At 43.8% G+C, this 14,005-nt stretch overlaps 1 protein-coding gene across 12 annotated transcripts in view; it reads right to left on the reverse strand.

The window, feature by feature from the left end:
* The window catches only part of MATN2 (matrilin 2), a 117,637-nt gene that overhangs the window by 37,731 nt on the left and 65,901 nt on the right, over positions 1 to 14,005 (reverse strand). For all 12 annotated transcript variants that reach the window (XM_043539311.1, XM_043539319.1, XM_043539316.1 and 9 more), the window contains one exon: positions 6,424 to 6,546. In XM_043539311.1, the coding sequence (XP_043395246.1) occupies positions 6,424 to 6,546 (123 nt within the window). The remainder of the gene's footprint in view (positions 1 to 6,423; positions 6,547 to 14,005) is intronic.

Here is a 14,005-nt window from a genome sequence, read left to right on the forward strand (position 1 = left end):
ACCAGATCAGAGCATTACTTCACCTGCAAAGTCAGTGTCTGAACAACTCAGGTTTGTTTGCTTTGCAGTTCCCTCATTTAAGTTGCTCATGAGATGATAGTCATGAAGGTTTACAGGCAACCATTACCACCAATGTATAAAGTGTGTTAGAAAAGGAAGCTCACTGTGCAGTGATCAGAGGGATCTATGCACAATTAGGGCCTGATTCAACACCAGTGAAGTCAATGAGATTTTTGTCATTTTCTTCACTTAGAAGCAGCATTTGGCCATAAGGCTCTCACTGGTTTTATATCGGTGTAGCTCCACTGACTTCAGTGGAGATACTACTGATTTATACCAGTCAGAGTTAACCCCTAACCCTTCATTCCTGGCAAAATTAAATAAGAGGGCAGAGGTTAGTTCCTTAAGGTCAAATTTTTAAAGATAGTTAGTCAGGCTGGCTGGAAAACATGAATCCAGGTTGTGAACATTTTTGAGGTTTTGATATGTGGTTTCATTCCTCATTGGAAGAAAACTGAGACCCTTCAAAATTTTTCATGAAAAAAACACAGAGAGGCCTACCCACGGCAGAAGAGCCAATAGTTTGGGCACTTGCCTGGGAGAAACTCAGTTTGATTCACTGCTCTGAATCAGTTGCTCTTAATCTCTCCTTCTAGAGCTCTTCCACTCTGAACCAGGCAGAGCAGGGACTTGAACCCAAGTCTTCCACCTCCCAGAGGAGTGTGCTAACAACTGGAATACAGACTATTCAGGTCATGCTTTTGTCTCAGAAATTCCATCTTGGACCTCAGAAACATTCCCAAGGAACATTTCTTCACAACCGATTTGTTTCCATGAAAAGTTTTGGTTTTGACAGATCAGCATTTTCGGACAGAAAAATGTTTTGCTGAAAAATTCTTGACTAGTTATTGTTTAGTCTCCTAAAGACACAGGTAGGTGCTTAGGTGCTTTTGAAAATCCCAGTAGGTGCCCATCTGCATCTGTAGGTACCCAGATACCTTTAAAAATCTGACCCTTAGAGGTGAGTCAAAGGTTACCTAGATAAACTTTGTGGTATAGAGACTGTCTTTTTTATATGTGTTTGTATAGAGCCTTTCACAGTGGGGCCCTGGTATATGATTGAGGCTTAGAATGCAGAAGGCTCCTCTCCTCTCCAGAGGTAGCAGCATGGGGTCCCACGGCATCCCACAGGTAACAAGAGGGTCTCGCCTAAAAAGGAGCAGAATCAGCAACAAGGCAGGAAGACCCCTAATAAGTACTCCAGGAGCCAGGGTGTATAAGGTATACCTGCTTGGGCTAGTGTTGGCAAACCCCCAGAGCAGTGTGTCTTGCAGTTAATGTTGAAATGGATGGGGAGTTCACACCTCTCAGTGCTTTTGTTTCAAGCTGTCTTGGTAACACTTATTTAAGTTTCAGGCTTTTCTTTGTGACCATAAGGGGCCAGAAGCTTAATTTTTTTTCTTTTTGTAAATGAAAGCCAAAATGATGATGTAATCAAATGACTCTGGGAGCTAGAGCCCTAAGCATGGGCTATAATGCTTATGCCTTAATCTAGTCCTGCACTTATCACTTTTTAAGTCACTTTTTTAGGAAGTGATTTTATACAGTCGATAGTGTGTCCCCACTAAGTGCATTAAATTGGTGGAGTGCGTCTACAGTACCGTGGCTAGCGTCGACTTTCAGAGCGTTGCACTGTGGATAGCTATGCCACAGTTCCCGCACTCTCCGCCGCCCACTGGAATTCTCGGTTAAGCTCCCAATGCCCGATGAGGCAAAAACATTGTCCCGGGTGATTTTGGGTACATGTCATCAGTCGCCCCTCCCTTAGTGAAAGCAATGGCAGACAATCGTTTTGCGCCTTTTTCCGTGCAGACGCCATACTGCTTTCAGCAGACGGTGCAGTAGGACTGTTAACCGTCGTCATTGAACCACCGCTTCCGCTGCAACTCTGCTCTGCTGCTCGTCTTGATAGCGAATTTCTCCATGTTGGCTGTCATGGGCTTCCACTGCAACTCTGCTCTCATGAATCCACCGCGCGGGTGCTCTCATCGTTCTTTATAAATATCTATTCTCGTGGCATCCGTCGTCAGCCACCGCTTCCACTGCAACTCTGCTCTCCAGCTCACGCCATACCACGGCAAGCACAGAGCCCGCTCAGATCACCGTGGCAGTTATGAGCATTGTAAACACCTTGCACATTATCCTGCAGTATGTTCAGAACCAGAACCTGCAAAAGCAGGCGAGGAGGCAACGGCAGCGCGGTGACGAGAGTGATGAGGATATGGACACAGACTTCTCTCAAAGTACGGGCCCTGGCAATTTGGACATCCTGATGGCAATGGGGTAGGCTCATGCCATGGAACGCCGATTCTGAGCCCGGGAAACAAGCACAGACTGGTGGGACAACATAGTATTGCAGGTCTGGGATGATTCCCAGTGACTGCGAAACTTTCACATGTGTAAGGGCACTTTCATGGAACTTTGTGACTTGTTTTCCCCTGCCCTGAAGTGCAGGAATACCAAGATGAGAGCAGCCCTCACAGTTCACAAGCGAGTGGCGATAGCCCTCTGGAAGCTTGCAACGCCAGACAGCTACTGGTCAGTCGGGAATCAATTTGGAGTGGGCAAATCTACTGTGAGGGCTGCTGTGATCCAAGGAGCCAATGCAATCATTGAGCTGCTGCTATCAAGGGTAATGCAGGTCTTGGAAATGTGCAGGTCATAGTGGATGGCTTTGCTGCAATGGGATTCCCTAACTGTGGTGGGGCAACAGACGGAACACATAGCCCTATCTTGGGACCAGACCACTTTGGCAGCCAGTACATAAACTGCAAGGGGTACTTTTCAATGGTGCTGAAAGCACTGGTGGATCACAAGGGACATTTCACCGACATCAACATGGGATGGCCGGGAAAGGTACATGACGCTCACATCTTCAGGAACTCTGGTCTGTTTCAACAGTTGCAGGAAGGGACTTACTTTCCAGACCAGAAAATAACCGTTGGGGATGTTGAAATGCCTATAGTTATCCTTGGGGACCCAGCCTACCCCTTAATGCCCTGGTTCAGGAAGCCATACACAGGCACCCTGGACAGTAGTCAGGAGCTGTTCAACTATAGGCTGAGCAAGTGCAGAATGGTGGTAGAGCGTGCATTTGGATGTTTAAAAGCGCGCTGGTGCAGCTGACTAAGTCGTTTAGACCTCAGCAAAACCAATATTCCCATTGTTATTGCTGCTTGCTGTGTGCTCCACAATATCTGTGAGAGTAAGGGGGAGACGTTTATGGCGGGGTGGGAGGTTGAGGCAAATCACCCGGCCACTGATTACGCGCAGCCAGACACCAGGGCAGTTAGAAGAGCACAGCAGGGCACGCTGCACATCAGAGAAGCTTTGAAAACCAGTTTCATGACTGGCCAGGCTACGGTGTGACAGTTCTGTTTGTTTCTTCTTGATGAAAACCCGCCCCCTTGGTTCACTCTACTTCCCTGTAAGCCAACCAACCTCCCCCCTTCGATCACCGTTTGCAGAGGCAATAAAGTCATTGTTGTTTCAAATTCATGCATTTTTTATTAATTCATCATACAAATAGAGGGATAACTGCCAAGGTAGCCCAGGAGGGGTGGGGAGGAGGGAAGGACAAGGCCACACTGCACACTTATTGAATGCCAGCCTTCTGTTGCTTGGGAAGTCCTCTGGGGTGGAGTGGTTGGGTGCCCAGAGGCCCCCCTCCGGTGTTCTTGGGCGTCTGGTGAGGAGGCTATGGAACTTGGGGAGGAGGGCGGTTGGTTACAACAGGTGCTGCAGCGGCGGTCTGTGCTCCTGCTGCCTTTCCTGCAGCTCAACTATACGCCGGAGCTTATCAGTTTGATCCCCCAGTAGCCTCAGGACTGCATCCTGCTTCCTCTCATCATGCTGCCACCACCTATCATCTTGATCCCACCTCCTGCCCTCGCGTTCATTTTGTGCTTTTCTGGACTCTGACATTGCTTGCCTCCATGCATTCTGCTGAACTCTTTCAGTGTGGGAGGACTGCATGAGCTCAGAGAACATTTAATCGCGAGTGCGTTTTTTTCGCCTTCTTATCTGCACTAGCCTCTGGGATGGAGATGATGGGGGAGCGTTGAAACATTTGTAGCTGCAGGAGGAAAAAAAGGGAGAGTAGTATTTAAAAAGACACATTTTAGAGAACAATGGGTAGACTCTTTCATGGTGAACCAAGCTGTTAACATTACATAGCACATGTGCTTTTGGTACAAGGTCGCCAACCCCCCAACCCCCAATTCTCGGGGATGATCACCTCACCCCTCCCCTCAACTGCATGGCTAACAGCAGGGATGATTTCTTTTCAGCCACAGGCAAACAGCCCAGCAGGAACGGCCACCTCTGAATGTCCCCTTAATAAAATTCCCCTATTTCAACCATGTGACCGTGAATTATATCACTCTCCTGAGGCTAACACAGAGAGATAAAGAACGGATGTTGCTTGAATGCCAGCAAACACTGGGACCATACGCTGCCATGCTTTGTTATGCAATGATTCCAGACTACGTGCTACTGGCCTGGCGTGGTAAAGTGTCCTACCATGGAGGACAGAATAAGGCTGCCCTCCCCAGAAACCTTTTGCAAAGGCTTTGGGAGTACCTCCAGGACAGCTTCACTGAGATGTCCCTGGAGGATTTCTGCTCCATCCCCAGACACATTAACAGACTTTTCCAGTAGCTGTACTGGCAGCGAATGCATCCCAAGTCTTCAGGGCAAATTAATCATTAAACATGCTTGCTTTTACACCATGTATTATATTTACAAAAGTACACTCACCAGAGGTGCCTTCTCCAGCTTCACGGTCCGGGAGCCCTCCTTGGGAGTTTTGGGAGGGTATTGGCTCCAGGATGATAAACGGTTCCTGGCTGTCGGGGAGAATGGTTTCATCCTCCTTCTCCTCATCATCTTCCTCATCCCCAAAATCCTCATTCCTGTTGCGTGAGACTCCCCCCTTGCAGAAGTCCACGTACAGGGGTGGGGTAGTGGTAGGGGCACCACCTAGAATTGCATGCAGCTCATCATAGAAGTGGCATGTCTGGGGGTCTGACCCGGAGTGGCTGTTTGCCTCTGGATTTTTGGTAGGCTTGCCTGAGCTTCTTAAGTTTCACGCAGCACTGCTGCTGTCCCTGTTATAGCCTCTGTCCTTCATGCCCTTGGAGATTTTTTCAAATATTTTGGCATTTTGTCGTTTGGAATGGAGTTTTGATAGCACGGATTCATCTCCCCATACAGCGATCAAATCCAGTACCTTCCGTTCGGTCCATGCTGGATCTCTTTTACAGTTCTGCGACTGCATGGTCACCTGTGCTGGTGAGCTCTGCATGGTCACCTCTGCTGATGACCTCGTTACAATGGCCAAACAGGAAATGAAATTCAAAAGTTCCCGGTGCTTTTCCTGTGTACCTGACTAGTGCATCTGAGTTGAAAGTGCTGTCCAGAGCCGTCACAATGGAGCACTCTGGGATAGCTCCCGGAGGCCAATACCATCGAATTGCATCCACACTACCCCAAATTCGACCCAGCAATGTCAATTTCAGCACTAATCCCCTCGTCAGGGAGAAGTACAGAAATAAATTTTAAGAGCCCTTTAAGTCAACAAAAATGGCTTTGTCGAGTGGATGGGTGCAGAGTTAAATCGATCTAACGCTGCTAAATTAGACCTAAACTCGTAGTGTAGACCAGGGCTCAGACACCCATGTGTATCTATGGTTGTATAAGATGCTTTGTCATATTGCACTGCATTATTTCATAAACTGTATTTGTTCACACTTAAAAATATGGGCTAAATTAATCACCGGTATAAGGAATGTAACTCTACTGAAATTAATAGAGTTGCACCCACACACACCCATAGCAATTAAGTTTCTTTATCATAATCCATATGTAGAAAGAAACAAAGTTAATGTTGTACATTCAACCTTTCCTTTTACATTTCCTGAATGTGGCATGCTTAGCTATGCAACCTTAACAGTGCCTTAATATGGGGCATTTTGCATTTAATTATTAAACTTGTTTTATAAACAAAGAAAATTTAAGAACTGTGTTGTATAAAATTAAGCTGTTTTTCTGGTCTATTGCACGAGGAAGGAGGACACTCAAAATAAAGGACTCTGGCAATCCAAAGGGATCATGCAACATAAAGGCTTTTGATTTTACTACCTAGGGAGAAGCATGGCCTCATGTTAAGAGCTCCTTGTCCCCAGAGAAGGAGAAAACTTCCACTGCTTTTATTTCCTATGGCTCCAGGAGCTAGTCCATCCCTGAGATTCTACTGAATGTCCTCAGCATCTTCAGGAACAGCAATGGGAGAATCACCACTGGAAATTAGGAGGTACAAGGAGAGCAAATTTATCATAGTACTTAAAATTCATCACAACTTACTTCTGCAAGTTCTTCTGTCTGGATTTAGAATAAATCCTTGATGGCATCTACAGTAGTAGGAGTCATCCGTACTTACACACTCATGTTGACAACCTTGGTTATCCAAAGCACAAAGATCTACAACTGAAAAAGAAAATAAGAAGAGTACATAAAATTAAGATAAATGGAATCAAATAAAAATATGATTAAATATGTATATTATGGCAGTGGCTAAGGGTCCTGATCAATGTCCAGGGCTCTACAAATAAGGAATTGACATGATCTCTGCTCTGAACAACTTGCAATTTAAGAACTTTAGTGCAATGATTGATGCACCAATTATTAGGGGCTCACTCCTTTTTATCAGAAGGGATACATTTTGAATGGCTGATCACATTTGTGACTATGTTGGAAGACACAGTGTGAGATCCCACAAGACACTGCCTGGCTCGCACTATTCCCATTTTGTTTGATTTAAGTTTTATTTTCTGCTCAGGACAGCAACATGCTCAACTTCACATAGAAATGTGAGGAGTAGGGTCGCCAACTCTGACTGAAGCTATTCTGGGATTTTTTCCCCCCCAACATGATGTAATGTCATTAATTGTACTATACCTAATAAAATCTCCCGGGTTGCTTTCAATAGTCACCGGGAGATCGATGCTGATTCCGGTAGACTCCCAGCCAATGCGGGAGGGTTGGCAACCCTAACAAGGAGTTAGCTTTCTTGACACTACCAATAGAACAACTCTGACCTAGCCGCTGCTAACCCTTTCTGTTACTTTATTTATCCATTTTTAAACCTCCCAAGTTACATTAAAATTCTCCTTTGACCCATGCATATGTATTGTAGAGATTAAAAAAAGTTAAAAGTGAAATCACGTATATGATGAAAAAAAATCTACAAATAAAAGTGTAACTAGGATGCTTTGCATTTAGACTTGAACCTGCCAACACTAGCATCAGGATGAATAGCATGAGTTAGGGGATTCCACCAAAATAGGTATAAGTAAGCAATACTTGAGAGATCAAGTGGATTTAGTTCAGAAGGAGAATGCAAGATATAAGAGGGAATACCAGTCAGAACCAGATCATGCAAATAATTTGGAGTTGAGGATATGAATGCTTTGAACATTACTAAGAGAACTTGGAACTTGATTCTCCGTTTCAAAGGAAGCCAACGCACTAATGGAATGGAATGGGAAAAACATGAAACATTAAGGATGCAGCTCAGTTCTGGGTAAAACATTACAGACTTTATAGAGAAGTGGTGAGAAGACAACAATTAGAACGTTGAGACAAGAAATTATATAGAAACGTACTAATGTTTTAATAAGAAAAACATGTACTTTTTGTATATTAAAGAAAGGATAGGAGCTGACATCAGAATAGAACCTATAAACAATCTCCAATGAAGCAAGTGTGTTTATTTATATTTGTATTGCAGTAGTGCCCCAGGGTCCCAATAAGGATTGGGGCCCCATTGTGCTAGTTACTATAAAAATACAAAGGAAGACACAGTCCTTGCCTTGTAGAATTTATAATCCAATTTAAGACAAGATGCTACAAGTAGATGTAACAAACAATAGAGGAAATAGTGAGGGAGGATGAGGAACACAGTCATAATAATAATGGGGGTTATATAGGTTAGTTAATGTAACCACCTTTCTGATTCAGAGCAACTTAAATTGAAGCTTTTATGTGCTTAAATAGATATATATCCACAAGCTCCACTAGCCCTCTGTATTCAGCATTAGTGAGACCGATACTGGAATACTGCATCCAGTTCAGGTGATCACATTTTTAAAAAGATGTTGAAAAACTGGAGGAGTGAAAAGAAGAGCCACAAAAAAGATATCAGGGCTGGAAACAAAATGCCTTACAAGGAGAAACTTAGAGAGCTCAATCAGGTTAGTTTATCAAAAAGAAGATTAAGAGGTGACTTAACTATCTTGTATAAGTTCCTTGGGCAGAAAATACTGGGTACTAAAGGGCTTTTTAATCCAGCAGAGAAAGACATAATAAGAACAAATGGCTGGAAGCTGAAGCCAGACAAATTCAAGTTAGAAATAAGGCATAAATTTGTAATAGTGAGCGTGATTTATCACTGGAACAAACCACGAAGGGAAGTGATAGATTCTATATCTCTTGATGTCTTCACATCAAGACTGGAGGCCGTTCTGGAGGATATGCTTCAGTCAGACAAGTTATTGGGCTCAACACAGGGGTAACTGGGTGAAATTCTATGGCCTGTTGTATACAGGAAGCCAGCTAGAAAGAATCCAACTTCAGAGGACAAGAACATAAAATGGTACTTGAGTCCTAGGACCTATGGAAAAGCATCAGTTATGTAGCATGAAAAAATTCTGCAGCATTTTGAAACATTGTGAAACAAGCAGATGCATGTCCTCTAAAAAGCCAGACATGGATCTGATCCGCATCTGCTTATGGGTGAGAATGAAACTCATATGCTTTATATCTTAAAAAAGTTGCAAATCCAGGAAAACAAAACAAAACAATGAGCTAAGAAAAATGCTCAGGCAAGTAAGCATTCCCATATTTAAATCATGAGACCAAGAGTAATTGAAACATTTCAAAGGACTAAGCACACAGTTGATTCATCTGCAAAAGGCACATACAACCATAGCTCTCATAAAAAACAAAATGGGAAATGGCATGAAAAATGCCCCGTGGTATGGGCAATTACCTATTTTACATACTGAACTAATATTATCCTGCTTCCTAGGGTATTCTAAGAAATTACTTAAGTGGGCTGTCAAGATGCAGATTACATTGTGTTATGGGGCTTTAAACTGACAAGAATTTAGCTGGAAAGAAGGTACAGCTTTGGGAACTTGTTATTTCTTAAAACTTGAGAAGAATTGTGCTGGGACTGTGTGTAGGGGCCTAGGCTCCAATTCAGGAAAGCATTTAGGCGCATGCTTAACTTGAAGTATCTGCTTAAGTCCCATTAATTTCAATGGGACTTAAGCACATGCTTAACTTGGAGCATGTGTTTAAGTGCTTTCGTGAACCAAGGCCCGAAAGAAAAAGGCAAAGAACTAGCACTTATTAGTTCTTCGACAGAAGATACCAGAAAAGGACATTCTCCTGAAATATAAGACCAGGAAGGAAGGTTTGTGAGAAGGGAAATAGCCTAAAGAGCTAGATTACCCTAAAACATACTGTGGTATAAGTATGGAAGAAGTGAAGAATGAGTTATTTACAAAGTTTTAAGGACAAGATTGTGTTTCGCATTTAATATTTGTTTTCCTGAATTTTCATTCTCTTGCTTTTATCTTGCAGTACCCTGGGCCTATGTTTGTTTCTTTACTGCCAACGGTACGAATTAGAGGCACAGAATGCCCAGTTCCTTTAAGGGAACTAAGCTTAACCAACACATTCTACAGACAAACTTAATTCATAGGCGTAGCTTGACTTCTATATTTTGGGGGCGGCTCCAGTCAGGCCAACGGGGACACGTGCATGGTGGGGGCAGCGGCGTATTAACGCCTAAGCCAGCAAATTTATATATAGCAGCCAGAGGCTGCTTCCCCAGATGCCGGTTCACGCCCTCGGCCCCTGCCCCCATTCCCCGCCCCCTCCCTGCCCCTATTGGTCCCCTTCCCCAAATCCCCGCCCTGGCCCCGCCTCCTCTCCTGAGCGAGCCGCGTTCCCCCCTCTTCCCCCCTCCTTTACGAAGCTGTTTTGAACGCAAGCACCGGCAGGGAGTGGGGAGAAGTAGGACCCGGCAGCATGCTCAGGGGAGGAGGCAGAGTCGGAGCGGAGGTGAGCTGCGGTGGGGGGGGCCGGGACCTGCTGGGGGGACAATTATTTCAGGGCCTAGGGGCGGCAAAATCATTAATCCACCACTGGGGGGGGTTGGGGGGGGAGGGAAAACTCTGTGCCTGCCCACAGGGGCACCATTTCAGATTGGGTTTTTTTGCAGGGGGCAAATTTCACCATGATTCCAGGAGCTACATAACTGAAAACTCTAGGGTTTGTTTTTTTTGCAGATAATAACTTAGAAATTATCTGACAGCAGCACTGTATCTAATTCCTATATCAAGCAAGAAAATTAAATATTAGACCTACTCAGCTCTAATATTAACATGTTCTAACATCTTATGGAAAGTCACTTAAGGGACACTGGTTAGGTTTAAAATTGTAATGTATATTCTTACTCAGATACACTTACTAAAGTCAGAAGTGACCATCATGATCATCTAGTCTGACCTGCACCTTGCAGGCCACATAACCTCACCTACTCACTCCTTTAATAGACCCCTAAACTCTGACTGTTACTGAAGTCCTCTAATCATGGTTTAAAGACTGCAAAAGCGGCAAAGAGTCCTGTGGCACCTTATAGACTAACAGACGTACTGGAGCATGAGCTTTCATGGGTGAATACCCACTTCGTCGGATGCATGTAGTGGAAATTTCCAGAGGCAGGTATAAATATGCAAGCAAGAATCAGGCTAGAGATAACGAGGTTAGTTCAATCAGGGAGGATGAGGCCCTCTTCTAGCAGTTGAGGTGTGAACACCAAGGGAGGAGAAACTGCTTTTGTAGTTGGCTAGCCAGTCACAGTCTTTGTGTAATCCTGAGCTGATGGTGTCAAATTTGCAAATGAACTGAAGCTCAGCAGTTTCTCTTTGAAGTCTGGTCCTGAAGTTTTTTTGCTGCAGGATGGCTACCTTTAAATCTGCTAGTGTGTGTCCACGGAGGTTGAAGTGTTCTCCTACAGGTTTTTGTATATTGACATTCCTAATATCTGATCTGTGTCCATTTATCCTTTTACGTAGGGACTGTCCCAGTTTGGCCAATGTACATAGCAGAGGGGCATTGCTGGCACATGATTACGTTGATGCTTAACTTCCTCTCTCTCCCTGGTATTTATAACGCCTCTCTCTCCCTGGTATTTATCCCTCTGATGTATTTATAGAGAGCAATCCTTTCTCCCCTCAGCCTTCTTTTGGTTAGACTAAACAAGCCAAGCTCTTTGAGTCTCCTTTCATAAGGTAGGTTTTCAATTCCTCAGATCCTCCTACTAGCCCTTCTTTGCACCTGTTCCCAGTTTGAATTCATCTTTCTTAAACATGGGAGACCAGAACTGCACGCAGTATTCTAGATGAGGTCTCACTAGTGCCTTGTATAATGGTACTAATACCTCCCTGTCTCTACTGGAAATATCTCACCTGATGCACCCCAGGACTGTATTAGTCTTCTTCACAGCCGCATCACATTGATAGCTCATACTCACCCTGTGATCAACAAATACATCCAGGTCTTTCTTCTCCTCTGTCACTTCCAAATGACAAGTCCCCAGCTTATAGCAAAAATTATTGTTGTTAGTCCCTACATGCATGACCTTGCATTTTGCACTATTAAATTTCACCCCATTTCTATTACACCAGTTTACAAGGTCATCCAGATCTTCTTGTATGGTATTCCAGTCCTCCTCCATATTGGAAATACCTCCCAACTTTGTGTCATCTGCAAATTTTATTAGCACACACACACTTTTTTTTTGCTAACATCAGTAATAAAAATGTTAAATAAGGTTGCTCCCAAGACTGATCCCTGCGGAACTCCACTAGTAACCTCCCTCCAGCCTGAGAGTTCACCATTCAGTATGACCTGTTGCAGTCTCCCCTTTAATCAGTTCCCTATCTAACTTTCAGTTCTCATATTAATCCCCATCTTCTCCAGTTTCACTAATAATTTCTCATGTGGAACTATATCAAATGCCTTACTGACATCCAGATAGATTAGATCTACTGCATTTCTTTTGTCTAAAAAATCAGTTATCTTCTCAAAGAAAGACATTAATAACTTTGTTACTACCTCTTGAATACAATTGAAACAACTGTAGAAAATGTTATTAAAGCTAATGTTAAAAAATTATATAGTACACAGGTTAAGAAAAGAGTGGCTGTACATCTGGGTATAGTGTTTAGATTATCCACAAATACAAGTTTGTTTTTAAAGTCATAAGATCCATAAAGTGCATAATCAGCAATAACCCAAATTTACATGAATAAATTTAAGACTACAGTTTAAATATTAGCATTCAAGTATTCAGGTACATCACTCATGAAAAGTTATACAGAGTTGGTTGTGAAAAGCAAATATAGCAATGAGTGAAAACTGTCCGTCAGTAATTGAGAATTTAGGGTAGGTTGTCCATTTAGAAAATACACTCCATCAGGGAAGTATTTCAGTTACTTTCCAATTTTGCTTCTCATCGGCACTCCAGCTCATCTCACCTGATATTGCAGATGTTTGGTGATGTGCTCTATGTAGATGTCCCTCGACCACCTGATGGCATCTGACACCATGAGTTGCCGCATCAGCCGAGCATAGCGCTGACCGATTCCACATTCTCTCAACACTCTCTCATTACTGTAGTACCATGCACCTTAGGCTCTGACGATCAGTGCATGTGTCTGAACCTGGTAACCCTTAGCTCTCAAGGTTTCGGCCAGAGGGGCATATTTCTCCACCTTTCGAGCTCGGGCATCACGGAAGGCCAGGGTCCTGTTCTCAAAGGGCACTGTGACGTTCACCATCATGATCTTCTGGTCCTCGTTGGTGATGACGATGTCCAGTTGCAGTTTGCTGTCGGTTCCGAGGATGGCAGAGTTCACGGCCACCTTCCCTATGGGTGGCAGGATGGCTCTGACTAGGCGATTCTGGATGGCATTATGACGCAGCTGCCAAGCTCTGGAATGGGGCTTGCAGCCACATAGGATGTGGGGTAGTGTCTCATTGGCATAGCTGCACTTCCTGCATCGCTCGTCCTGATTCCTGTATCTACAATTACTTTCTATCATTTAGGCTACTTACTTTTTGCAGTTCACCGAGCTTGGAACAGATATTTAACTTTAGGAAACATCCTAACAGTCCTTTCTTATCTTAATCACCTGTTCATCACTCTGTTTATAAACAAAATTCTGACTCCCTGCCTGCCTCAAGGGCATAAGCTCGGAGCAGTCTCCTGTCTCCTCTGCAGAACTCTTTATATAGCAGACTACTGCCTCCCTGAGGCTTGCAGTTTGGGGGGGCAATGCCCCCAGTGCCTCACCCAAAATCCACCCATAACTTGATTCTCACACAACAAATCACTACACAGTGATCTTTTATTGCCACCCCTTGGAAACAGATGTGGAAAACCTCCTCAGCATACCCTGGCATGGAAACAGATGTTTCAAGGAATGTCCACCCTCTCCCAGATTTACCAGGATCTGACTCCTACCTGAAGAGATAGCAACCCTAGAGTAGTATTACTAGCACTCTGAGAGTAGTGTCTATGCTTTTGGGGTTTTTTTGTGCTACCAGTTTAAATAGTACCATGCAATGCATTGCTGACAACCCACATGGATTCTGAATAGAAAATCAGGTTGATTTCAAAATGCCAGCATAACCCTGTGTGAAATTAGTTGGGGCAATTTTTCACCTTTTTGCTATTTCAGAGTTCATTGAAAAAAAAAAACCCTAACAAAAAATCTATATGCAGTATATTGTGCTTAAAATCTGTGTGAGAAAGGAGAGTTTCCTATCAAGGCTTGTGGCTGTACTGTACATTTATTTGTACTGAAAA

Source organism: Chelonia mydas, chromosome 2 (assembly GCF_015237465.2).
Source record: "Chelonia mydas isolate rCheMyd1 chromosome 2, rCheMyd1.pri.v2, whole genome shotgun sequence".
Taxonomy (NCBI): domain Eukaryota; kingdom Metazoa; phylum Chordata; order Testudines; family Cheloniidae; genus Chelonia; species Chelonia mydas.